General features: G+C 41.9%; 2 protein-coding genes across 6 annotated transcripts in view; one reads left to right on the forward strand and one right to left on the reverse strand.

Annotated features, from left to right (window-relative positions):
* RPL30 (ribosomal protein L30) overlaps positions 1 to 27,845 on the forward strand; it is a 451,366-nt gene that overhangs the window by 357,445 nt on the left and 66,076 nt on the right. The gene's annotated exons all lie outside the window — the stretch shown is intronic.
* The window catches only part of POP1 (POP1 homolog, ribonuclease P/MRP subunit), a 40,550-nt gene continuing 13,767 nt past the window's right edge, over positions 1,063 to 27,845 (reverse strand). For 2 of the 5 annotated variants that reach the window (XM_059901355.1, XM_059901358.1), the window contains 11 exons: positions 27,645 to 27,732; positions 26,636 to 26,823; positions 25,690 to 25,946; positions 25,454 to 25,565; positions 23,176 to 23,287; positions 22,527 to 22,646; positions 15,878 to 15,993; positions 13,635 to 13,826; positions 12,384 to 12,538; positions 3,211 to 3,552; positions 1,063 to 2,252 (listed from right to left, as the gene is read on the reverse strand). In XM_059901355.1, coding sequence (XP_059757338.1) covers positions 1,598 to 2,252; positions 3,211 to 3,552; positions 12,384 to 12,538; positions 13,635 to 13,826; positions 15,878 to 15,993; positions 22,527 to 22,646; positions 23,176 to 23,287; positions 25,454 to 25,565; positions 25,690 to 25,946; positions 26,636 to 26,823; positions 27,645 to 27,732 — 2,337 coding nt within the window. In that variant the 3' untranslated portion in view covers positions 1,063 to 1,597. The remainder of the gene's footprint in view (positions 2,253 to 3,210; positions 3,553 to 12,383; positions 12,539 to 13,634; positions 13,827 to 15,877; positions 15,994 to 22,526; positions 22,647 to 23,175; positions 23,288 to 25,453; positions 25,566 to 25,689; positions 25,947 to 26,635; positions 26,824 to 27,644; positions 27,733 to 27,845) is intronic. The other 3 variants (XM_059901357.1, XM_059901356.1, XM_059901359.1) reach the window with 3 other exon arrangements.

Here is a 27,845-nt window from a genome sequence, read left to right on the forward strand (position 1 = left end):
GCTAGAAATGTATGGCAGAAAACGACAGAGTAAGAGTATGAGTGACACATGCACAGCCACTAAAAGCTGATGAGCACCTAGCTTCCCTGCAAGTGGGAAAAAGCAGTGATGACGCCACTCTTCCTATGGGGCAGGAGGAGACCCCTCTTTTATACCCTGCTCAAAATGTCAGGTGGACAATGGGACTGCATGAACGTTTAAAAGCAGCTCGACATTTTAGCTATCACCTTGCAGAGGTCATCGCTGCACTGCACGGCCGCACTTCCCAAAGTATGTCCCTAAGAACACGGGTCCTACAAAGTTCTCCTTGAAAACAGAATTTGGGGCTCCAAAAGATTTATAAGATACTATAGACTATTATCCACTTCTTAGAGAATCACCATGTACATTATCACATGGAAGGTTCTAGAAGTCCTTTAAAAAGAAGTGCTTAACTGTATTTATTTATTTATTTATTTATATTTTTGGCTGCATTGGGTCTTTCTTGCTGAGTGCAGGCTTTCTCTAGTTGTGGCGAGCAGGGGCTACTCTTCATTGCGGTGCGCAGGCTTTTCATTACGGTGGCTTCTCTTGTTGCGGAGCACGGGCTCTAGGCGTGCAGGCCTCAGCACTTGTGGCACGCGGGCTCAGTAGTTGTGGCTCGCAGGCTCTAGAGCGCAGGCTCAGTAGTTGTGGCGGACGGGCTTAGTTGCTCTGCAGCATGTGGGATCTTCCCGGACCAGGGCTCAAACCCATGTCCCCTGCATTAGCAGGTGGATTCTTAACCACTGTGCCACCAAGGAAGTCCTGCTTAACTGTATTTAACCCAGAGTTTCCCACTCTGTCCTTGGACTCTTTTCCTTAGGTAACATACTTCATAGAATATATTTTGAGAAATGCTCCTCTATGGCTTTGAAAAATTCTTTGCAGAAACAAAGCACAGAAAAATTAAGTAACTCCTGGAATCGTGCGCTGGTCAACAACACAGAGGACGAGTGGTCATAAGACCACAGACCACCACTCTAGTTCCATCTCAACACTTTTGCCGTAAACTGAACCTGTCTGAAAAGAGGCAACAATACATTTTCCATGATTTCCTTCTTTATGGTGTAAAGCGTTGGGCATGCAGATCAGAGTACAGAACTGAACGTGGCCCACAGGGGCCCATACTTCATGCACAGAGACCAGATGTTTCTAGACTTTTCCTCTTCTGTAACAATCAGATCATTAAACAACCGTTGTCGCTTATCACGTGACTACAAGATTTTTCAAATAGACTTGACAGCCCTTTGTTCTTGATAGGACACAAGAAAACAATAGAGCTTCTAATTATTTTCAGCAAGAATTACACAGACCAAGAAATCAAAATACAAAAGCTTTTGGCTATATATGCCAAAAAATTTTAAAGTATTACAGCATGGACAGGGAAAGATGGAAATCAAGGACATTACTGGAATGAGGTAAACATTTCATCCATTTGCATAAATACATAATTTTTTAAATTCTCGTTTCCAAGGAATTTCACATGACATATTGAAACGGAAGACAGCAAAAACAACTCTCCAGTTGTGGGACTTGGCAAACACAGTTATTATCTGTGCCAGGATGTAAACCGACCTCACACCTCAATAGCGATTCTCGCAAATCGATACTGCAGAGAGGCAGGCGGCCTCAGCAACACGAGACCCCTCTCCACTCCTGGCTGGCTGGACAGCGTATCCAGCAAGCCCGTCAAACTAACAAACCCCAGGGCTTCCCCACAGCCGACAGCCATGGAAAAATCTCCCTGTGTGACAAAGCCAAGGAGAACTCTGGAGCAGTGAGAAGTCACAACCGGGAGAGGGCCTGACCACAAGCCCAGGGTCAGAGGCTGGTGTCCAGCTGCAGGGTCCCCCTCTGCCAGGCCCTCAGATGCAGCACAGTCTCGCTTCTGCCTCTTCTCTAGTTTCTTCTTCTCCTTCTGTTTCCGGATCTGGCTCTTGAATGGGTCACTATGTTTGGGTTCCTGGGGCCCACAGTACAGCCGATCCTGGCTGAGCTGGAGGAGGTCCTCCTCAGCTGGAACACAGATCATGGTGTGCGGCTCGGGGCTGCCCTTCCTGAGCAGGGACAGCCTGACCCACACCAGGGCCTTGGGGAAGCGGTCCAGGATGGACAGGCAAGACTCTCTGCTCAATTCTTGCTGCCCTCTGCCAGGAGCTCGCGGGGCTGCCCGACTGTCCCCAGAACTGGGCCCACACCAGGCTGACAGCTGCCTCAGTAATTTTCTACTCCTGCATGAAGTGGGAGACACACGTTTTGAGGATATTTTGTTCAAGGAGAAAATATGCAGTTAGAAGACTGGACATTGCTAGAGTTCATTTGATTTTTTAATACTCTATAGGGGGAAAGGATCAAAACTTAGATTTTTTAAAAATCAGAAATACACATTTACACATTTATGTAATGATACTTTTCTTTTTCTGTGTCTACTATTCTGAGACTCAAGGATTAAAGGTTTAAAGTTGAAGGCAGAGAAAAATAAGACAGTGGAGTAGAATCTATGGCTATATTCACAGTGAGAGGATTAGAGTAAAAAGGAACTGATGTTTTGATGAAAAAAGAAACTCTAAGGGACACTTATCTGAAAAGTAAGAAGGAAGGATATGAAATTACTGTACAGAAAAATAAGTATAAAGCAAAGGGGTGGCACTCTTTTAAAATCAGAGCACAGAATAAAGGGTAACTGATAAGCAGAATCGAATAGCCTGCAGCAGCACTGAGAGAAGAACACATTTTACACAGTAACCTCTGTGATATGACAATATCACAATGAATGGGGATCTAGTCGGCCACAAATGCAGATCATTCAAAAGCAATGGGAAGAAATCTAATTCAACGATTTAAAGAATGCTTGCAGGGGTTCTTCATTACTTAAGATCACCATCGTGAGGGGACTGCTTTGTGAGCAAAGACTAAATAAAATAGGTCATAAACTGCCTTGGTTTAGGTCTATTGATGCGATATTTTAAATCATTTCGTCAGTTAGCAACATGCCCAAATCAAATGTATGTGATTTAGCCTTTTCCCTGGGCCCTCTATGATTCACTGGCTTTCCCTTCCAGAAGGTCCATAAATTCACTTGGGCTTTGTGTAAAGGAACAATGATAACTTTTACTTCCTGTAGCCTGGTCAGTATCAAAAAAAAAAACAGACAATCCAAAGACGTACCGGGAAGTCGTGTGCACTTACCTCAGAACGCAGAGGAGACTGCCGGTGGCACCCTGGCCCACTACGCCCTCAGTCCCCGCCCAGGCTGGACCACCTGTGTCCATCACTCCCTTGGGCTCGCTGGAGTCGTTTAGGGGTGTGCCCTCGTCATCAGACAGCTGACGAGTCCTTCCAGGCACGGGAGCACAAGACACCACATCTTTCCGCAGGCTACTCTCCTCACCACCTGGAGAGGAAGCTGCAGACGATTCGTCTTGGGCCTGGACTCTTGATTCCCAGTCTCGAGTTAACTGCTCCCAGGGACAGCAGAAAGGTGCCAGGGTGCCAAGCTTAACGTAGTTGGGCCGTTTTGCCGGAGGGCGTCTAATGGAAATCAAAGAGGAGAACCAATTTTGAACAATTTAGGATGGACAATCAAAATAACCATGGCCACCGTACTCCATCTCTATTTTAAAAGCAAATATACAAAAAAGTTTTCTAAGAAATACGATTTTAGGGCTTCCCTGGTGGCGCAGTGGTTGAGAATCTGCCTGCCAATGCAGGGGACACGGGTTCGAGCCCTGGTCTGGGAGGATCCCACATGGCGCGGAGCAACTGGACCCATGAGCCACAATTACTGAGCCCGCGCGTCTGGAGCCTGTGCTCCGCAACAAGAGAGGCCGCGATAGTAAGAGGCCCGCGCACCGCGATGAAGAGTGGTCCCCGCTTGCCACAGCTAGAGAGAGCCCTCGCACAGAAACGAAGACCCAACACAGCCATAAACAAATAAATAAATAAATTTATAAAAAAAAAAAAAAAAAGAAATACGATTTTAAAAAATAATAATAACCAACTCTACTGGCTGAGCTTTTTTGTTTTCTTCGGTTTTTACTGTAATAGATAATGCACCCACAAAGTCGCCCTACGTGCACCACTCCAGGGAGTGCCACTCCTGGAGAACTGCAGGTAAAGGGTGCTCCTGGAGCTGTGCAGTGATGCCCATGAATACTCACAGGGTTTCAAGTTCAAAAGGTACAAAAGGGGGACTTCCCTGGTGGTCCAGTGGTTAAGAATCTGCCTTCCAATGCAGGGGACACGGGTTCGATCCCTGGTCAGGAAACTAAGATCCCACATGCCCTGGGGCAGCTAAGCAACTCAGAGCCCGCGCACTCTGGAGCCCGCATGCCCCAACTAGAAAGCCCACGCACCGCAACTAGAGAGCCTGCATGCCACAACTACTGAGCCTGTGCACCACAACTAGAGAGAAACCCGTGCACCACAACTAGAGAGCACACCACAACTAGAGAGAAGCCCACGCGCTGCAACACAAGATCCCACATGCTGCAACTAAGACCCGATGCAGCCAAAATAAAAAAAATTTTTTTTAAAAAAGGTACAAAAGGGGTGATGGTGCAGTTTCTCTCTCACCCTTGACCTCTGGTGACCCAGCTGTCCTCCACAGAGACAATATCATCATCTGTTTCTTATATATCCTTCTAGAGACATCTTATAAATTTACAAGCAGATATGTACATATTTCTTTTTTTACCCATTTTACACAAATGGTGGCAAACCGATCCTGTACTCTTTTGTTTATCTTTATTCATTTAACAAAATATCTTGGAGGTCATTTTATATTAGCACATCAAGACATCCCTCACTCTTCTGCACAAGTCTTATCCCACTGGATGGTTATACCCTAAGTTATTTAGACAGTCCTCTCCTGCAGGACATTTTGGTCATTTTCAAGCTTTTGCTTCTACAAACGATGCTGCCATGAATGACCTTGAACATATTGTACAAGTACAAGTATATCCGCAGGATAAAGTCCTGGGAGTGGAAGTGCTAAGGCAACGAGTATTATTAGCACTTGCAATTTTGACAGATATTTCCAAACTGCCCTCCACATGGGTGATACCAGATGACCCTTCCAGCAACATGTAAGTGAGGGAGAACCTTCAAAAAACCACAAACTAGTGGGAACCAGGGCCTGCTCTGGTATGTAATGACCCCAAGAGGTAGGCAGCAGTCTGGCCATGGGCCCTTCTGGGCTGGGGAACTCTGTGGGAGTCCCAGCCTGCACCCTCAGGCTGATGGTCTCCTCGGGGACAGGCCCAGACATTCCTTCCCCCCTTTGTTTCTTACTGTGTGCTATGCCCTAGGACCTCAAATGGAAATGAACCTGTACGCTTAATCAGAGGTTCAGTTTGAGCCTATATTCTGGAGATTGAACCAAATGTGTTCTGGCCTCCTGAGAGGCGCAGCTGGTGAAAAATCCTCTCAGGGTACTTGCCTCACCCAGAAACCTTTAAAAAGAGAGATGGGCAATTTACAAAAAAAGAGACAAAAAATGGTGAAAACGCTTAAGAATACCCAACCTCACTTGTAAGCAAACAAACAAAAAATGAAAACGGTAAGATGCCATTTTTTCATCTATGTTTTGTCAGTATTAAAAGATTGGTAAGGACTTCCCTGGTGGTGCAGTGGTTAAGAATCCGCCTGCCAATGCAGGGGACACGGGTTTGAGCCCTGGTCTGGGAAGATCCCACATGCTGTGGAGCAACTAAGCCCGTGGGCCACAACTACTGAGCCTGCGCTCTAGAGCCCGCAAGCCACAACTACTGAAGCCCGCACGCCTAGAGCCTGTGCTCCTCAACAAAGAGAAGCCACCGCAACTAGAGAAAGCCCACGTGCAGCAACGAAGACCCAACGCAGCCAAAAATAAATAAATAAATAAATTTATTTTTTAAAAATTAAGTAAATTTAAAAAAATAAATAAAAGATTGGTAATAGCCCATGTTATCGAGACGTAAGGGAAAACAGGCACCCTCAGAACTAGAGGTAAAATTCTACACTAATACAAATAGCAATTTGTCAATAGTACATCAAATCCTCAAAGCATGCATCTTTTTTTTTTTTTTTAACCAGAAATCTTATTTATGAGATTGAGCCTAAGGTCCTTCTTTGCCTTCTTTCCCCTACAGCTCCTCTCAAGTGATAGCTCTTTTCTTTTTCACACCCCACAGGCCTAGGGGTGGGCACATTCCTCCTGATGCCCCCAGACCGCTTTTCTTCTCCTTCCTGCTCCCCTGAAGCACAAGCCATCAGATAAACCACTGGCTCTCCCTGCTCAGCCAGGTCCTCGGTCAACTCCCCAGGCACCCCATTCCCCGCCACTCTGCCTTCCCCTCCATCCCGACCCATTCTCAATGGCTTCAGCGGCTACATATATCATCCTTCTAGTACCCTGGCCCACCAGAAACCTCTCACACCTTTTACTTCACCCACTCTCCTGGTCACACCTTACCTTTGGTCACTGCCAACACCTGCTCCACCTTAAAATCTCAATTTCAAGTATCCTTCACTCAGAATGATGCCTCCTATTTTGCCTGCCCATTTACCTCTACACGGCAACAATTCCTCAACCACTGGAACTTACTATGGTAAGTCTCCTACATACAAATGAGTTCCGTTCCAAGAGCGAATTCGTAAGTCCAATTTGTTTGTAAGTCCAACAAAGTTAGCCTAGGTACCCAACTAACACAATCGGCTATATAGGGCTGTAATAGGTTTATAATATCGATACTTTTCACACAAACAATACATAAAACACAAAAAATAAAGAAAACATTTTTAATCTTACAGTACAGTACCTTGAAAAGTACAGTAGTACAGTACAACAGCTGGCATACGGGGCTGGCATCGAGTTAACAGGCAAGAAGAGTTACTGACTGGAGGAGGGAGAGGAGGTGGGAGATGGTAGAGCTGAAGGATCGTCAGCAATAGGAGACGGAGGGCAAGCTGCAGTTTCACTCATGCCTGACGCTGATGGAATGCACGTTCACATCGCTGAAAATTCGCAACTTGAAGGTTCGTATGTAGGAGACTTACTGTATTCGTTTACCACTTCATCACTGCTCACTACCGTCCTCACATCTCTCTCCTTGGAAGCCTAGATGCCACTGTTCCTAAGAGACTCACTCCCTTTACACATACCCCCAAGTCCCTCCCCCGGCAAAGCCCCTCCTGGTTACATTCAACCCTCCACTACCCCACGCCAGCAGCTGATTGGCAGAACATAGCTGGGGAAGAACATGCGGTAGTCCGGAAGGGTCTCGCTATCAACACAACTTAAGTGGACTCTTAACATTTCTTACAAATCTGATACGTTTCTCCAGTCGATTCTATCTTCCACTCTCCCAGAACACTGTTTATATCAATTCCTCTCTCCTCAGATCTCCAACAGCCTCTCTCCCCCTTATTCCTAGATGATAACCTTGCCTATTTTTCACTGAGAAGACGGTCACAATCAGACTACTACCCAACCTCTGCGCAGAGTCTAGCCTACCTAAATCTGTATTCACATTTTCAGAGTCAGCCTTCCAGCCTATTAAAATAAGACAGCTAGGGGCTTCCCTGGTGGCGCAGTGGTTGAGAATCTGCCTGCCAATGCAGGGGACGCGGGTTCGAGCCCTGGTCTGGGAGGATCCCACATGCCGCGGAGCAATTAAGCCCGTGAACCACAATTACCGAGCCTGCACATCTGGAGCCTGTGCTCCGCAACAAGAGAGGCCGCGATAGTGAGAGGCCCGCGCACTGCGATGAAGAGTGGCCCCCACTCGCCACAGCTGGAGAAAGCCCTCGCACAGAAATGAAGACCCAACACAGCCAAAAATTAAATAAACAAATAAAGAAAGAAAAAAAAAAAGTTAAAAAAAAAAAAAATAAGACAGCTAAGCCTGATCCTAAGGAATGCCACTCCTCCCCTTATGCCCAGGATGCTACCCCGTCTTCCTCACTCAAGGGCTTTGCTCTTGCCATTTCAGCCTCCCTCCCCTTGCCTGGATCCCTCCCACTAGCGTAGAAACATGTACTTCCATCAAGAATAAGCTCCACTGTAGTTCTGATTTGCATTTCTCTAATGATTAATGATGTTGAGCATTCTTTCATGTGTTTGTTGGCAATCTGTATATCTTCTTTGGAGAAATGTCTATTTAGGTCTTCTGCCCATTTTTGGATTGGGTGGTTTGTTTTTATGTTATTGAGCTGCATGAGCTGTTTGTAAATTTTGGAGATTAATCCTTTGTCAGTTGCTTCAGTTGCAAATATTTTCTCCCATTCTGAGGGTTGTCTTTTCGTCTTGTTTATGGTTTCCTTTGCTGTGCAAAAGCTTTTAAGTTTCATTAGGTCCCATTTGTTTATTTTTGTTTTTATTTCCAGTTCTCTAGGAGCTGGGTCAAAAAGGATCTTGCTGTGATTTATGTCATAGAGTGTTCTGCCTATGTTTTCCTCTAAGAGTTTGATAGTGTCTGGCCTTACATTTAGGTCTTTAATCCATTTTGAGTTTATTTTTGTGTATGGTGTTAGGGAGTGTTCTAATTTCATACTTTTACATGTACCTGTCCAGTTTTCCCAGCACCACTTATTGAAGAGGCTGTCTTTTCTCCACTGTATATGCTTGCCTCCTTTATGAAAGATAAGGTGACCATATGTGCGTGGGTTTATCTCTGGGCTTTCTATCCTGTTCCATTGATCTATATTTCTGTTTTTGTGCCAGTACCATACTGTCTTGATTACTGTAGCTTTGTAGTATAGTCTGAAGTCAGGGAGCCTGATTCCTCCAGCTCCATTTTTCGTTCTCAAGATTGCTTTGCCTACTCACGGTCTTTTGTGTTTCCATACAAATTGTGAAATTTTTTGTTCTAGTTCTGTGAAAAATGCCAGTGGTAGTTTGATAGGGATTGCATTGAATCTGTAGATTGCATTAATCATTAGAGAAATGCAAATCAAAACTACAATGAGATATCATCTCACACCTGTCAGAATGGCCATCATCAAAAAAATCTAGAAACAATAAATGCTGGAGAGGGTGTGGAGAAAAGGGAACACCCTTGCACTGTTGGTGGGAATGTAAATTGATACAGCCACTATGGAGAACAGTATGGAGGTTCCTTAAAAAACTAAAAATAGAACTACAATATGACCCAGCAATCCCACTACTGGGCATATCACCTGAGAAAACCATAATTCAAAAAGAGTCATGTACCACAATGTTCATTGCAGCTCTATTTACAATAGCCAGAACACGGAAGCAACCGAAGTGTCCATCATCGGATGAATGGATAAAGAAGATGTGGCACATATATACAATGGACTATTACTCAGCCATAAAAAGAAATGAAATTGAGTTATTTGTAGTGAGGTGGATGGAGTTAGAGTCTGTCATACAGAGTGAAGTAAGTCAGAAAGAGAAAAACAAATACCGTATGCTAACACATATATATGGAATCTAAGAAAAAAAAAAAAAAAGGACATGAAGAACCTAGTGGCAAGACGGGAATAAAGACACGGACCTACTAGAGAATGGACTTGAGGATATGGGGAGGGGGGAAGGGTAAGCTGTGACAAAGTGAGAGAGTGGCACGGACATATATACACTACCAAACGTAAAACAGATAGCTAGTGGGAAGCAACCGCATAGCACAGGGGGATCAGCTCGGTGCTTTGTGACCACCTAGAGGGGTGGGATAGGGAGGGTGGGAGGGAGGGAGACGCAAGAGGGAAGAGATATGGGAACATATGTATATGTATAACTGATTCACTTTGTTATAAAGCAGAAACTAACACACCACTGTAAAGCAATTATACTCCAATAAAGACGTTTAAACAAAAAAAAAAAAAGAATAAGCTCCACAGGGGCAGAGCAGAGTTTGCCCGTCCTGTCCTCTGCTGCAGCCTCAGTGCCTAGAAAGGTTTTTGACACATGGCAAGTTCTAAGTAAACATGTGCTAAATGAATAAATCAGACAAATACGTAGAGATACGAATGGAAAGCTGTTCACAGAAGCACAGAGCAAAAAATCAGATAGAACCTAAAGGGCCACTGATAAATCACGAACAGCCATACTGCATTGGCAAACTACAGCTCACTGGGCGAAGCTGGCCCACTGCCTGTTTTTGTATGACCCACGAGCTAGGAATGGTTTTTACATTTTTCAATGGTTGAAAAAAACACAAGAGGGAATTCCCTGAAGGTCCAGTGGTTAGGACTCCGCGCTTCCACTGCAGGGGGCCCGGGTTTCATTCCTGGTTGGGGAACTAAGATCCCACAAGCCGCGCGGTGCAGCCAAAAAAAAGAAAAAAGAAAAGAAAAAAACACAAGAGAATAATATCTTGTGGCACATGAAAATGCTATGAAATTCAAATAGGATTGTCCATAGCGTGAGCCTGGAACACAGCCGTGCCCACTCATTTACGCATCCTCTGAGGCTGCTTTTGTGCCACATGGCAGAGTTGAGTAGCTGCCACGGAGACCAAAGGGCCCACAAAGCCAGAAATAGTTATCATCTGGCCCTTTACAGAAAAAGTTTGCCAACTCTTGGTTTAGAGTCATATTTATTGATATGGGAAAAATTTCCATAATATACAGCTAAATGAAAAAAGCAGGTTTCAAAATAGTATATGTAATACAATGCCTTAAAAAAAATTTGTGTCTATGAAAAATTTATATACATAAAAAAATCTAAAGGGTGAGAAATAAGTATTACTGTCAATTATTATTTAACAAGCATGGAGAAGCCCCTGCACACTATGGGAGGCATAGGATGTACAACACACAACGGTTGCCCTCAAAGGGCTTGTAAACCAGCAATCCAGGAACGTATCCCCGTTCACTCACACACTCATTCATCCATCATTCAAACAATAGCTGGAAAGCCAAGCAGGGCCTGTCTCTGAGGTTGCAGCAGTGCACAGGAGAGCACAACTGTGGAGCTCACAGTCAAGGAAATACAACATTCAATTAGTCACCCATTCATCAGTCAACAAAAAAAAAGGTATTAAGGCCCACTGTGCACTAGGCACTGGCTAGATACTGCAGATGCCACAACAAACAAGAGAGTTTTTGTGCTTCCAGAAGTCTACAGTTCAGTAGGAAATACAGGTGCCCTATGTTTCCTTCCCAGAGTATAAAGGAAATAAAGCCCCTCACTGGCCACTCCTCCAATGGAAAAAGAAAAAAGTCTAGATGGATAGATACCAAAATGTAAAAACAGTGCTTATCTCTCTGGATAAAAGGAATACACCAGTTTATAAAGTATTTTTGTTTGTTTCCATACTTTCATTAAAATTCATAAGTATGTACTCCATCTATAACCATTACGAAAAACACAATTTCCATTTTGAGGAGGTAGGGCTCAGTAGCGGGGATCAATTAACAAGCGCCTGGAACTCAGGTCCACAGCTTAGGTGTACACCATCATCAGTGAAGCAAATAACCAAGAGAAAGGTTTGTAACCTGCATGGGCTATAAAATCTAGATATAGGGCAATCTCCTGACCTAAGTAGTATCTTCTTAATTATGTCTTGGGAATGTTGACAAGTCTAGGAACTCCACATTATATAGTAAGAGTCCCTGAAGCCAGGACAAACATGATTGTTCAATGTGTCTTCCCCTTAAGACATCAAACTAGGGACTTCCCTGGTTATGCAGTGGTTAAGAGCCCTCCTGCCGCGCTTCCCTGGTGGCGCAGTGGTTAAGAATCCGCCTGCCAATGCAGGGGACACGGGTTCGAGCCCTGGTCCAGGAAGATCCCACATGCCGCGGAGCAACTAAGCCCATGAGCCACAACTACTGAGCCTGCTCTCTAGAGCCCGTGAGCCACAACTACTGAGCCTGAGTGCCACAACTACTGAAGCCTGCACACCTAGAGCCCGTGCTCCGCAACAAGAGAAGGCACCGCATTGAGAAGCCCGCACACCACAATGAAGAGTAGCCCCAACTCACTGCAACTAGAGAAAGCCCGCATGTAGCAACAAAGACCCAACTCAGCCAAAACTAAATAAATAAATAAATAAATTTATTAAAAAAAAAAAAAAGAATCCGCCTGCCAATGCAGGGGACACAGGTTTGAGCCCTGGTCTGGGAAGATCCCACATGCTGTGGAGCAACTAAGCCCGTGCACCACAACTACTGAGCCTGTGCTCTAGAGCCCGCAAGCCACAACTACTGAAGCCCGCACGCCTAGAGCCCATGCTCTGCAACAAGAGAAGCCACCGCAATAAGAAGACCTGGCACCTCAACGAAGAGTAGCCCCTGCTCGCCGCAACTAGACAAAGCCCACACTCAGCAAGGAAGACCCAACGCAGCAAAAAACAAATAAATTTATTAAAAAAAAAAAAAAAAAAGACATCAAACTAGAGAAGCCAGTTTCTTACCTTTTGTACTTTTCAAGAAGATTCTTAGCTTGCTCTTCAGCAAAGAGAATCCCAGCAGGGCAGTCTGGGAAATCACCTGGGACATTAGGTGACCTTTTATACTGAGAATGCACTACAGTCTCTTTTAATCCTCCAACTCTTGCACCTCGATAGATCTAAAAGAAATGCCAGAAAGATCCTGTCACTATACCAACTTAAAGTGAAACTGCTAAATTCTTTATATGGGGAAAAATGGGAAACCTAAATACCCATCAGAAGTAGAACGGATAAATACACTGGGGAACTACCCCATAATGGGTTACCATACAATAGTAAAAATGAATGAAATAGAGCTTCACCAATCAACATGGAAAAATCTCAATGTTGAGTGAATACTGCAAGTTGCAAAAGCATTTATATAAGGAATAAAGTTTAAAAACATGTCAAATATAGCTATTTTATTTTAGGATATACACACATACTTAATAAAGTTATAAAAACATGCATGATAGTGGCAAACACCAAAAATAGGACTAGTGATTCCTTTAGAAGGAGAGAGGGAAATGGGATTGGAGAGGGACACACAGAGTGCTTCCAATGAACCTATAATGTCTTATTTCTTAAGCTGGATGGCGGGTGAAAGGTACACACGTATAACTTCTGTATGCTTAAAACAGTTCATAATTTTAAAGTTAGATTTAAAAATATTCCCACTCCTAAATGATTAACTGAATGTCCTTTGCACTATGCACAATCACTAAAATTAATTATCTGCCTGAATCTAACAGTCTTACATGTCATGTCCTTTATGCTCTCTAGCTCAAAGTAATTATTTAACCAGGGGAAAAAAAACACACATTAGATTTTTAATAAAATTTTTAGCTGCAGTTAATAAACGAGGACTATATGGAACAGCACTTACAAAAAAAGCTGTATTCTATACATCTATAAAAACTAAGTCTTTTGGCTTTTAAACTGTAACAAATTTCAAGTAAAGAAACCTCAACATTTTGTTGCCACTACTATTCAAAAATCAGGCCACTTTTAAAACCTCAAAAATTCAAAAAATGTCAGCACAACTCTTAGTAATGAAAACCGGGCTCCAGGGACTCTATGAAGTATCTCATATCCAGGATTATAGCTCAAAGGGCAGAAAACTAGCACTCAATTTCTAGGTCGTGCGTAAAGTCAGGAACATTTTCAGGGCTTGGCATTCCCTAGGAATGTATTTCAAATGTTGTAACTGTTGGTCAGCATCGAAGAGTAACTTACAAATGGAATCCAGAAAGCCATGCCCCAGCCCTTTGGGAGGAGGACATCCCAGCCACTTCCCCAGCCTCGTTGGTCATCACCGGTCACTTTTCCTGGTTGTTGAATCAAAAGTATAGGAACCTTGGATTCATGGGGACCTAAAAAAAGCTGTGACCCGGGCACCAGCAATTCACTCCTCTTCCGGTTTAAATCCTGAAGTGGAAGAAAATCATTCAAGACAAACAACCCTAGTCTTCCGGGAGATCCTACTGGGTCTCCCTATAAGCAGCTTTAGAAAGTTAAATGCTCTTTTAAAAAGCAAGAAAAAGGTGTTCTCGATAAATAAATGTGAGCCATTTTAAGTACAAGGTATTCCTCCCAGGATGATTTTCCTCTATACAAGTGCTTTGGTAGAAAATGCCAAATGGTCTTAAATTAGAATATACTAGGTGATTCAAAGTAATAAAATCATATACATTCATTCTGCTAATTCCTTATCTATCAGGATTAATCTTATGTTTTGATACTCTGTCCCTACATTTATTTTGGTTAAGATTGGTGGTCATGAAGTAAAAGGGCTATAAACAACAACTTCTCAAGGAGGGGCAAGTGCGAAAATACTCTAGCTTTTAAGAAAATGTCTCAGCAGGTCTTAAAAGAGAAGATGCTATAAATTATCTATTAAGTGGACTGCAGGGAGTGGATAACAACATCCTTGCAGATTTTTCTTGCCAGCTGGAGACAGGCCTGCCGCTCAATTGAGAAGACTACACAGGAGATCACCTCCATGCTACAAAGTCTAACTCGTGAATGCCCTTCATGCATGACCAAGTCCTGAGTCTCCTTTTTTTACCTTTGGTCAAGTTTCCACTACCTTCTACATATTGGTAATTCCAAAATATCTATCTCTTTAGTCCCAACTTTTCCTCCTGGGATAGAAACCTGTCTCCTGGACATCTGCTCCTGGGACGTCCTGAGGCCCCTCAGTTTATCTGAGACTAAACTCATCTTCCCCGCTGTGTCACTCTCTTCCCTGTGTGCCCCGGCTGGCTGAATGACATACAGTTCTCACAGTTCATTAGCTCATTCATTCATCCTTTCAAATATTTAGTCTTCATTCATTTACTTGTTCATTCAAATATTTCCTAAGCACCTGTTATATGCCAGGCACTTAGCTAGAACTTGGGAAGACAGCAGTGGCAAGTCAGACCTGGCTCTGGCTCTCTTTTAGCTGAGCTCCTAAAACCAAGCTAGACCATTAGGAGCTAACCCACAGGCTTCCTCCTTTCTCACTTCCCATCTTCCAATCAACCACTGAGTCTAGTCAGTTTTACCTTCCAGGCATATGTATTAAACCCCCGCCCATCCACTCCAGCCATATTGCCACACTTCAGACCCCCATCATGCCATCTGGACTACTTCAAGGGTCTCTTTTAAGGCCATCCAACCACAAGCCCTCTCTCCAGCTCCTCCGCCCCCTTATCCCCATCCCTAGTCTCCACAGCACTGCCAGAGTGAAATCTGATCATGTCATGGCCCAACTCAAAATCTTCAATGGACCCTGCATCTTCAGTCCAAATCCAAAAATGCCTCAAGGTCTTTTATGCTATAGCCCCTTTTTATCTCCTCAGTTCCATCTCCTACCCTACCCTTAACTCCAAGATACTGATCTACTTGGAGATCCCTGAACATGCCATCCTGTTTTTGGCCTGGGCCCTTGCCCTTGTTCTCAGCTCCGACAATCCTTTCTCCACTGTAGCCTTGGCTCCTGGTCCCTGGCCGCAAGAAGTCTGGTTAATTCTGACCACACACCTAAGAGTTAGCTCAAATACCAGCTCCTCCACTCAGGAAGCTTTCCCCAGTTTCCCTAGTCCGGGCTCAGTACCCCTTCTTTGGGCTTCCTTTGTACTCTGTACTTCTTCAACCTAACCCTAGTCATCTACCCCATTATCTAATACAATACCTGGGGCTGAAAGGAGCTCAATCATTGTGAAATTAATGACAGAGAACATTTAAGGGGAAAAATAATAAAAGAAAAAAAAAATTTTAACCATAAGATTACCATTTCAAGAAAAAGTCTTTGTATTAACCTTTTCTAGAGATTCTTCTTCTCTAAGAACAGAAAATAGCATTGTATATATCGTAAGGGATCAAAAAATTGAAAATAAAAGGAAGTCTATGGGATTCTATAAAGTATGAAATAACGTTCATGGTCTCTAGGGTGATGAATTTCAGCCTGTTTTCACGACTTTACCATTAGTTACCTGATCCGAGATTTTATTCTCTGTGACACTCTTACAGATATCTTGGTTCCAAAGAAAGCTATGCGAACACTCCACAGGCACACCCTCCAGAAGCAGCTGTCTAACTTTCTCATTATCTAAGAGGGAAAAGAAATAGCCTTAAACCACATTCCTTAGATCAGTGAGGTCAAATTCTAAACAAAGCCAGGTGACCTTTTGTTACAAGCAACTATTCTATAGGCTCCTCTAGAAGCCGAACTTCTCTAGAGGAATTTATTTACTTGAGTAGAAATTTTTATTCTTACAGTTGGTTTCATAATCTGTGAAACAGCAAAGGCTCCTAAACTTATTTCTTTGACATTTATTTTTAGTCTGTAAGATGCAAATATTACATTAAATTGCCTCTAAATATCTGCCTGATTCCACATTTAAGATAATCACGTTCTAGGCATCACTGCAGAGGCGAACCATTTCTTGATTATATGCTCTGACGGCACAAATCATATTTTAACTATTGGCTTCAGGGCTCTTTATATCATCCCTGACCCAATGGTCTTGAGCCAACAAATACCATCCTTTTCTTCTGTCCTATTACTTCAAGTCCCTGATAACCCTTTTTTATTGAATTGAATTTATTCCTTTCTGTAAAACGTATTTTTCTCAGTCCTTTAAAATGAATATATTTGTTGTGAAATATGTTGTTTCATCCCTTTAAACGAGCTACACCATGCCAAAAAGTACTCTAGTGGGAAAGGAGGAGGAATTTTTTCAGTTATAAACATATATATTGATAGAAGAGACTTCCTACATGCAATTACTTAAACACTAGGGGGAAAAAAATCTTTCAAATCTTATTTTGTTGGACTGAAGAATTAAAAGTAAAAAGTCAGACAATTCATGAGTTTAGGCTAAGGTCCTGAAATGCCAGCATAGAAAGGTCACTCAACCTGCATGGGTCTGATGGCTGAAAAAAATAAGTTGGAAGTGACTTGGCCATAATGTGACAGATATCAGGGATAAACAAGTTAGAAAAAACTAAACTGATGAAAAGATCTGAGATGAAAGCTCCTTAAAAGCAGCAACTGCTTCTAGTGCTGCTGGAAAGAATAACCAGCACCATCTCAAGTGACGTGTGCTGTAAAAGTTCACACAGCCTGTCTAGGAGCTAAAAAGCCCCATCAAACAGCTGTCTGCCGAGAAGGCTTTCCTGTGGAGTGCTGCCACAGATCTGAGTGACAGAGCTGGGATTTTATTCAGATTTGGCTGCAGACAAAAGAGATGGCTAATACTTAGGGTGTAAAGGCAGAGGAAAGCACAACTTCATCTTCAAATATTCTAAAACATAGTAAGTAAATAGATGAAACAAAGTAGATGGTACATCCAGACAATGGAATATTATTCAGCACTAAAAAGAAATGAGCTATCAAGCCATGAAAAGACAAGAAAGAACCTTAAATGCATATTACTATGTGAAAGAAACCAATCTGAAAAGGCTACATACTGTATGATTCCAACTATGTGACATTCTGGAAAAGGCAAAACCATAGAGACTGTTGAAGGATCAGGGGTTGGAAGCAGTGAGAAAGGGATGAATAGACAGAGCACAGCCGACTTAGGATAGTGAAACTATTCTGTGTGATACTATAATGACAAAGCAGAGTATGTCTGAAGGCAAAGGAGGCCTTTTAAGTCAACAGTCTTCACTACTGAGAAAAAAATATTATCAGCTGAGTCAGCACGCCCCTCAGTGTGCCCAGAATGACCGTCAATTCCGAGCGTAATTCTAAGTCCTTCCCCCGAGACTCACATAAAGCACATTCTCTTTCATCTCGGACCAAAGCTAATTGACTACATAACTCCAGAATTGTGACTTAAAGGTTGAATAGCTTATCTTCTCCTTTCTTAAATGTATTTGAAGATCACCAGATTTTTAAATTTTCTTAAGTGTTTCTTAGAGAAGCAAAGGAAATGAATAAAAGATTTAATCATTTGGGATTCAAATGAACCAAAGCTACAGCCTTCAAATTCACTCTATTTTAAATTAAATTTGCAGAACAGTTAAAAAGGCCCAGCTGAAGCTATCAGATATTTTTTCTCCCAAGAGCAGAAACTGAGAAGTCATGGCAATAATGACCAATAACTGGGCACTTGAGAAAGTCAACTGTTTGGGGTACATGGTAATAGAGAGGGTGCAAAGAGAAAGACTAAAAAGAGCCCATGAGCACAATGTAAGGTCAGTGTTTTCCAAAGCAAATTCATCTCTGGAAGACAAAGACTAGTTAAAATAATCTAACAAAGCAAACCAGATGTTAAGGAGAGCAAATACTAAAAGAACAGATAGTAGAGCAGAACTTGTATTTTTAAATTTCACCCAGAAAACCAGTTCTTTACACAGTGAAATGCTGTGTTAATGAAGTTGAAAAGGTTCGCAAAAACATATTGTTAATATTTATCAAACTCAAGAAATAAATGATAGGACTTCCCTGGTGGCACAGTGGTTAAGAATCCGCCTGCCAATGCAAGGGACACGGGTTCAAGCCCTGGTCCAGGAAGATCCCACATGCCACGGAGCAACTAAGCCCATGCACCACAACTACAGAGCCTGTGCTCTGGAGCCCACGAGCCACAACTACTGAGCCCGCGTGCCACAACTACTGAAGCCCGCGTGCCTAGAGCCTGTGCTCCACAACAAGAGAAGCCACTGCAATGAGAAGCCCACGCACTGCAACGAAGAGTAGCCCCCCACTCGCCACAACTAGAGAAAGCCCGCGTGCAGCAACAAAGACCCAACGCAGCCATAAATAAATAAATAAATAAATAAATGAAAATAAATAAATAAATTTATTAAAAAAAGAAAAAGAAAGAAATGATCAAGTAAACTTTTTCAAAGCACCTGAGGATGTGCATCATCAGTTCAGGGTCTTCACTGAAAGAGAAAACCATTTCCATCTCTGAACTCTATTCTACTCTCAATATTTCTGACGCTCAAGTGTGTGGGTGTTTTTCCCACAGCAAACAATTCTCTGACACCAGTTGGGTATCCTACAATTTAACTCAATCCTGACACTACCTACCTAGAGATAGCATCAGATCCCACAGGTTAAGGGCTCAGTCCCACAGACAGCTCCCACTTCAGACGCCAATTTTAAGTCCTGACCAACTGGCTATAAATTGGCCACGTCCAATAGTTTGCTAGAATGGCTCCCAGAACTCAGGAAAACAGTTTACTTACTACATTACTGGGTGATTTTTTAATAAAAGGATACAACTCAGGAACAGCCAGATGAAAGAGATGCACAGGGCAAGGTAAAGGGGAAGGGGTGTGGAGCTTCCATTGCCCTCTCTGGGCACCCCACCACCCAGCACCTCCAAGGGCTCAGCAAACAGGAAGCTCTCCAAACTCCACTCTAGGATTTTTATGGAGGTTCCATCAGGTAGGTATGATTGATTCACCATTAGTGATTAAGCTTAATCTCCAGCCCCTCTCCCTTCTCAGGGAGAGAAGGGGTGGGGCCTGAAAGTTCCAACATTTTGGTTGGTTCCCCTGGCAACCAGCCCCCAACCTTAGGGGCTTTACCAAAAGACACCTCATTAACATAAACTCAGGTGTGGTTGAAAGGGGCTTGTTAGGAATAAGAAAAGGCTCTCCTTTTAGCCTTTAAGGCTCTTGTCACTTAGGAAATGACAAGAATTTTAGAAGCAAGGTTTCAGGAACCATGGACAAACACCAAAACATGTATTTCTTATTACTTCACAGTATCACATTGCTGTATCTTCTCTTTTCCAAGCTCTCTATAATTCCCAGCACACATAAGAAGATAAATTGTTTATGTTATGCAAGTCAGGCAAACTCTTCCTACCTATGGTTTAAGTAGCACCAGAATTGATCTGTTTTGTCCAAGTCAAAACAAAGAATGACTTCAGATATGGAAAGATAGACTGGAAGTTATGTCAGAGAATTAAGACCATCATGACCTTCAAAACAAAGAATGACTTCAGATATGGAAAGATAGACTGTAAGTTATGTCAGTGAATTAAGACCATCATGACCTTAAGATTCTTCCAAGGATTAATCTTTTATTAATTGACCCAGCTCATCAAAGTATATTTCTAAAATTAGTTTTGAATTGTCATCCCAGATGGTATGTTGCACTTGTTAATAGTATTTGTGTAATACTAACTCCTTAAAAAGTTTACTTTTTTATATAGCTAACATGCCAATACTTCTTCAAAGAAATTACTTAAAACAGGTTTTAATAAAATACAACAATAACATTGGTGGCCACGATGGTGAAGTAAGACCCTGAACGTACCTCCTCACAAGGGCACACCAAAATTACAACTGTTTACAGAGCAACTATCTATGAGAACGTCTTGAAGACTAGCAGAACGGGCTCTCCACGACTAAAGATAATAAAGAAGGAACCGGGTAGGAGAGGTGGAGACATGGTAGAGTCAAGACACACACCCCTGGGTAGGTGACCCACAAACAGGAGGAGAATCATAATTGCAGAGTTTCCCCGAGGGAGCAGGGGGACCAAGCTCCACATCAGGTACCCCAGCCTGGGGGTGCTGCATAGAGAGAATGAGCCTGTAGAACGTCTGGCTTTGAAGGCCAGCTGGGCTTGAGAACAGGAGAGCTGGAGGGCTACAGGAAACACAGACTCCACTCTTAAAGGGTACACACAAAATCTACATGTTCCAAGTCCCAGCACAGAGGCAGTAATTTGAAAAGAGCCACTTGCTGATCTTAGAGAGTTTCCCAGAGAGGCAGAAGGCAATTGGGAGTCCTCCTGGGGACACAGATCTGGCGAGGATGTGGAGAAAAGGGAACCCTCATACACTGTTGGTGGGAATGTAAATTGGTACAGCCACTATGGAGAACAGAATAGAGGTTCCTCAAAAAACTAAAAATAGAACTACCATACAATCCAGCAATTCCACTTCTGGGTATATTTCCAAAGAAAATGAAAACACTAATTCGAAAAGATACATGCACCCCTATGTTCACTGCAACATTATTTATAACAGCCGAGGTATGGAAGTGTCCATCAACAGATGAATGGATAAAGAAGATGTGGTATATATACAATGGAATACCACTCAGACGTAAAAAGAATGACATTTTGCCATTTCCAACAACATGGATGGACTTGGAGGATATTACACTAAGTGAAATAACTCAGAGAAAGACAGACAGCATATGATGTCACTAATATGCGGAATCTAAAAAACAAATGAACAAACATAACAAAACAGAAACACAGTCCTAGATACAGAGAACAAACAGGTGGTTGTGAGAGGGGAGACATGTGGGGGGGATGAGTGAAATAAGATGAGGGAGATTAAGAGATACAAACTTCCAGTTATAAAATAAGTAAGTCATGGGGATGTAATGTACAGCATGAGGAATATGGTCAGTGATATTGAAATAACTTTGTATGATGACAGATGGTAGCTAGACTTATCTTGGTGATCATTTGGTAATGTATAAAAATATTGAACCACTATGTTATACACTTGAAACTAATATAATATTGTAAATCAATTATACTTTGATTATTAAAAAACACAATGACTCATAAGATGGTAAGCTTTAATAGTAGAAATTAAATCATGTTTTTCAAGATAGACTTTAACTTTCCTTGAACTGATTTATATTAAGACAAAAGCCTTAGGAAGAATTTAATACTGCCTTATTCCAAAACAGGATTTGAGGCAGCAAGAGAAACTAAGTAGAGTTTAACTACAGTTTTGAGATGATTATGACAGTAAACATTTATTGGTGTAGTAGACGCTGTTAACTTTTATGGTTGTTCCAGACCATATTGCTATTAAAAAAGAAAGAGGCAACAATTCATTGATTAAAGTGTTCGGCTCCATAATTAACTAACTTACCTATATATCTTAAACTCCTCCCTCATCCAATCCGCCTTTCATGTAAAGTTCTGGCAGAGTACTTTATTGCCCCCTTAATAAGCTATCTAACTACATGTGAAGGTAAAAAAAAAAAAATTCTGAAGTTGTTTCTATACACACCTGTATCCTTTCTCCAAAAATTCATAAGCTGATTTTAATTATTCTTCCAATTAACCGTGTTTAAATGACAGTAAATACGAGACATTATCACAATTGCTGCAAATCGCAATATTAGACTAAAATTTTAGCCAGCCCCTACCCATCCCCCACCGTGTCACCCCCAAGAACTCCTGCAGGCCACTCTACTGAGTCTAAACCAAGACATCTTACCCTTCGGCACCTGGGATGGCCTTGCCAGGATTCGAACCTGGATCATCTGTATGGTCAGACAGAGGCTTCCAAAGAGCACAAGACCAGCTGCGGGTGCAGATCCCTTCCTCACAATTAAAATTCTGAAAAGCCAGGCATTTTCAGAGAACCAAGTTTGCAGAGACAGGTTTTACTAGATACTAAAAATAGAGAACTCAGGGGAAAAAATGAACATAAGGATCAGGCTACATGTTTACAGCTGAAAGATACTTCCTCATACACCATCTCCTTTGATCATAATCACCTTGAAAGGTAGGCAGGTAAAGACTGCCCTAATTCTTCTACAGATAAAGTTACCGCAGAAGTGTCACAGACAGAACTCTTCTAATGGGACTGACTGCTCTAAATAGTAAGGAAAACCAGGTTGTCTCAAGAACTTTACCTTGGCATTTTTCTGGACTGGGCAAAACTTTGGACCTCTTTTGAGGCAAATTTATTCGTGGATCACCAACTGTCAGTCCCAGAATAGTACCTGCTGGAATTTCTGCTGGTGATGTTATTCCTTTAGCAAACAACAAAACAAAACAAAAAGCAAACAGAAAGTTATTCACAAATACATATATATTTGCTTTTATTTTCAAATTTTTCTAATGAAACTTTCATCTTGGGCTAATTATGTAAAGACACGTATTCCTCTTTTTTTCCCCAAAGATACTTTCAGAGAATAAATGAACGTTCATAAAGAGTGAAGTTTCTTACAAAAAACATTAAATTAACATAACAGGTTATTTTATGACATGAACATGTATGTTCCTGTCAATAACTACAGGAGCTTCACACACAAATGCAATCATGTGAAGGTAAGTAAGGTTTTATTTTAGTAGCTGGTACATGCATTTATCTATAGCAATGGAATGCCAATTATTTAGAATACTAACACCTCATTTGTGCTTTCTTGCTGTATTTTAACAAACAGTTACAAGTTAAAAAGCACCACTACATTTAGGTAGCTCAACTGTAAGATGCTCTTTTAACCCATTTCCCACTCTTCCCTTCTTCCCCAGTACAACCCAGTATCCCCCCTGTTATACCTCCCAACAATTCAAAAATGGTTTCCTGTCTGTGATGAAGGGAAACGCTATCAGGATTCCTGCAGGTTTCAATCCACCAAGAGTGAGGTGTCTTCTCTGTGTCCTCTCCCTCCTGGAAAACAACAACTCCTGTTCACCAGACAAATAATGGATCAGACTTAATAATTTTGGTTAAAATGGTTGTGCTATTGGCCCCCATCCTTTTTTCCCTGTTTGTGGGAATGAATCTTTTATGAGGGGAACCAGGGAAACTGTCATATCAGACTAATGATTCTTCTAATTACAGACAAGGACACAGGACTATACTTCTCTCAAGATTTCACAAACTAAGAAAAACATTCGTGGTTTTCTGGGAGACTACCTACCTAATTTACTGCACACCTGTGGTCTCTGTAGCACAGTGCCAACAAGAGATGCCTTGCTCCTTGTTCTTCTCCCACTCTACCAACTTCATCACCACAGAATGAAGCAATAAAATTTTCCTCACCAAAGAAAAACCAAACCAATACCTTTTGAAGAAATCTTCAGCAAAAGGATTTATTACTACTATAGTATTTCTAGAAATCTCAAGAAAGTTACACAAGTATTTTACTTGCCTTTTTTCTGAACAGAACTAGGAATTGGGAAAGGTTTCAAACAGCACTTCAAGTATTGTAAGCATGCCCAGGAAGAGAACCTACAGCCATGATTCATGCCAAAGTTCACTGAAGTAGGATGTGCCCCTACAGATTCTAACCTGTAATACATGCGCCCTTTACCTCACACAAACTCAGGTGGCACAAACTAGTGGTTCAAAGTACAGGCCCTGGAACCAAACGTCCTAGGTTCGAATCCTCCCTCTGCAACTTATGAGCTAGCATGGAGTAACAACTCTGCACCAGGCACTGTGCTAAGCCCAGGGGACAGAGTAAAGAATGGGACTGCCCCGTCCTTGCCATCACGAAGCTCAGACTCTAATGAGACATGAACATCGAACAGATATGCAAACAAATCTAGACGTAAATAGAGGAAATGTGCAAGATGGGATGAAAACAACGGGAGGGATATAATTTAACTTAGGGGATCAGAAAAGGATTCTAGAGGAAAATGATATAGATGTTGAAACTTAAAGAATGAGGAAGGCTTAGCCAAGAAGAGCGATAGAGGTGGGACATTCAGACAGGCTCTAAGGGAGGTGAGATCTGACATATTCTAGAACCTGGAAGAAGGCCAGGGTGGCTGAAGTGCCAAAGGCGAGGAGAGATGAGGCCAGACAGACATGAAGGTATAAGATTACCACTCAAATTAAGGGCTCTGGAATTTATCTCAAATACAATGAGAAGCTATCCAAAAGCTTTTAATCAGGAAGTAGCACGATGTGAATAAATTGCCAAAATATCACTTTGCCTCCTGCGTGGAGAATAGAGTGAAAAGCGAGAGCAATGAAGGAAAGTTAAGAAGCTGCTTCAGGACCCAGGAAAGAGACAACAGTGGTTGAGACTACTGTGGAAACAGGGAAGAGGGAGAGAGAAGTCGTCTTTGTTTTTTAAAGTATCTGTCTTCTAACAGCTCAAACTCTGTTCAGATCTATCACCATATTCAACGTGTCCAATCTGCAAGAGGCACAGGCACTGAGAGGTTAATTGCACAAATACCGAAAAACAAACCGAATCTGAACCCAAAGTGTCTGATTCCTAATCTAGTCTCTACTCTCCAGACCTGCACTGTCAACATGGCAGCCACTAGCCACAGAGAACAGTTTGAATTTAACTGTTAGTTAATTAAAATTAAATAAAGGAACCAATTCACTTCCTCAGTCACGCTAGCAACTCGGTAGCTACATGTGGCTGGTGGCTCCAGAATGGACGGCACAAAGAAACATCACCCTCGCAGAACGTTCTAGTGGACAGAGAAGCACTCAACACACTGTTCTCAACCTGTTAGATATCACCCTTAAAACTAGCCCCCAAAAATATGCATCACACAAGTACAAACAAAAAAAAACTAGCATATACTTTCCAGGATTTTAGGGGCTCCCTGTTAGCTGCCTGTGGAGAAGTTAAGAACCTTCTACAAGACTCAGAAGCTGCAGAAGCAGTCTGTATTTAAATAAGAACAAGTCAGTTTACTTATTACATTCACTTAGATTTGCTCTTCTAGGAAAAGGGAAAGATAAAAGTCTTTGATCCTAAGCGTAAGTAGGGAAACAAACATTTATAAGCCATGGCCCAAAATGTTACCAAATTACGTTAGGTTTCACAAATTTGCTAAGAAGGAGGTGACCAGAATAAAACATTACAAGCACGTTTACTCTCACAGTGTGGACAGAAGCAGCTTTCAGTGCTTCAGTTAGGATGGAGTGGGAAAGTGGACCAATCAGCCGGAATCTGTTCATCTCCATCGTCAAATCACTGAAAGAAAGAAAAGGTCTTAAAATGGAAACTTCCATCGTATATGATGTCTGTTTCACCGGCAAAAACAGAGCACACCTTCACTGAAAACGGTCAGTAAGTTCAGAGCAAATTCAACCCATACCTGATTACAATGCCTGTGGTCGGAGAGACCCAAGAATACGGTTGAAGTGGATCTCTAGTTCCATCACCGATGATTTTTTTAATTGGTTTAGCATTTTCCTCATCATCTTTCCATTTTCTTTTCTTGCCAATTTTCTCTTTGGGCAGGTCAGTTTGGCTTTTTTCTTGGGATGGTGTCAGAAGGGGATCAGGGAGGCAGACAGTCGACTTGGTGGGTTCCATACACTGGCACACTGCTTTTATTTCCTCTAAGATATCCTAAGGATATGTTCAAACATTTTACTTTTAAACTCTGGAATTTAAATATGTTTCGAATTTAAGCTGGTTTAGTGTATGTTATTTTTTCTACCTTTAAAAATGTACATTTTTATTCTTCACAAATTAAACTAAATTTATCATCATCAAAAAGGTTTTTTGATTTCTCTGCACTTAGAACAAAAAAAGAACTCCGAAATGTCAAAGATTAATGAAAACAACATGAATACTCTGACCAGTTTTTTTAAAAAACTAGTTTAAAGAGGAATTTGGAGAAAATTTACAGTCTACTGTATAAAAACAGTGAGTATGCTAAAAAAGGAAAGCTAAGCTAAATGCAGTATTAAAAAATCATCAGAATTACTCAAAACAGATTCTCATCATCAAACAGGCTCTCACAAGCACCTGAATACCAATGAACCAATTCAGGCTGATGGAAGGATTAGTCCCAGTGCACCATTTCAAGCCCTTTGCATAATAAGATTGGTTTTCATCTCTCCTTCTACTTAGAGCTTACTAAAAGTCCGCTCAAGATTTGCTCCACTTAATATTCACATAACTATCCTCCCTATATTCAAATACCAAGCTATCAATCAAACTTTTAGACTATTGAAATTTCTATAGCACTGATTTCCAACAGTAATCAAGAATACAGTAACAGAGTGATGAGGAAATACTGTCAAGGATTATACCTGTTTAAGACTTGGATGAAGCCAGATCCACAACTGCCTGCTCTCAGAAGTGTCACCAGGGGTCCTCTCAGCCTTCCAAATAAATGTCACAGGACCCAGCATTTCTCTAGGATATTTATTTGCCCGGTAAAGCATGAGACTACCTTGGCGCTTTCCAGACAAACAGTGAACTGCTGCAAAAGTCAATCCTGACATAAACAAAAACAAAATTCTAAGATTTCAAGTGCTGAGACTGCAGTATTAGTTCCTGATAGCCATACTGTTATTTATTGTCTATCTCCATGATGGATGAGGTGTTGGTTTTGATCACTGCTTAGATCAAGAAGTCATCAAAACCACCCAAGAAGTTCTCAACAAATATTTGAGTAAATGATTTAATGAGTTTTGAGTTTCCTCCTGCCTAAATTCACTCCACCAGAATAATGGTTCTCTCACTTTACACTCAACAATATTTGAAATGGTTTAAAAGCCACCCCAAGCTTTCCTTATATGAACATAGTCATTGGTAACAAGAACTGTCTCAGTAAAGCATGTTTAAATTCCAAAATGCTTACAGCAGACACTTGTTCATGAAATGAATACATATATAAAGACTAAAATAGGACTCTGGGCTTCCCTGGTGGTGCAGTGGTTAAGAATCCGCCTGCCAATGCAGGGAACACGGGTTCGAGCCCTGGTCCAGGAAGATCCCACATGCCACGGAGCAACTAAGCCCGTGCGCCACAACTACTGAGCCTGCGCTCTAGAGCCCGCGAGCCCCAACTAGTGAGCCCACGCGCCACAACTACTGAAGCCCGCGCACCTAGAGCCTGTGCTCCGCAACAAGAGAAGCCACCGCAATGAGAAGCCCATGCACCGCGAGGCAGAGTAGCCCCACTCGCTGCAACTAGAGAAAGCCCGCACACAGCAACGAAGACCCAATGCAGCCAAAAATAAAATAAATAAAAATAAATAAATTTATAAAAAATAGAATAAAATAAAATGGGACTCAGCTCTGAAACAAGTTTACCTGTGTCTATGCTACACATTAGAGAAAGTGCCTTCAGTATTTCTTCCTCTTTGCCCTTCAACTCCAAACAACAGTAGTAGGATAAATCCTGCAAAAAGAGGGAGATACAATCAAATACTTGAATTTCTATTGAAAATGTAAGTGGCAGTGTCTTACTTTTTAGAAAGAAAATACGTGTTTTATCCCATATTCACAGATAAG

This window comes from Balaenoptera ricei, chromosome 17 (genome assembly GCF_028023285.1).
Source record: "Balaenoptera ricei isolate mBalRic1 chromosome 17, mBalRic1.hap2, whole genome shotgun sequence".
Lineage (NCBI taxonomy): Eukaryota > Metazoa > Chordata > Mammalia > Artiodactyla > Balaenopteridae > Balaenoptera > Balaenoptera ricei.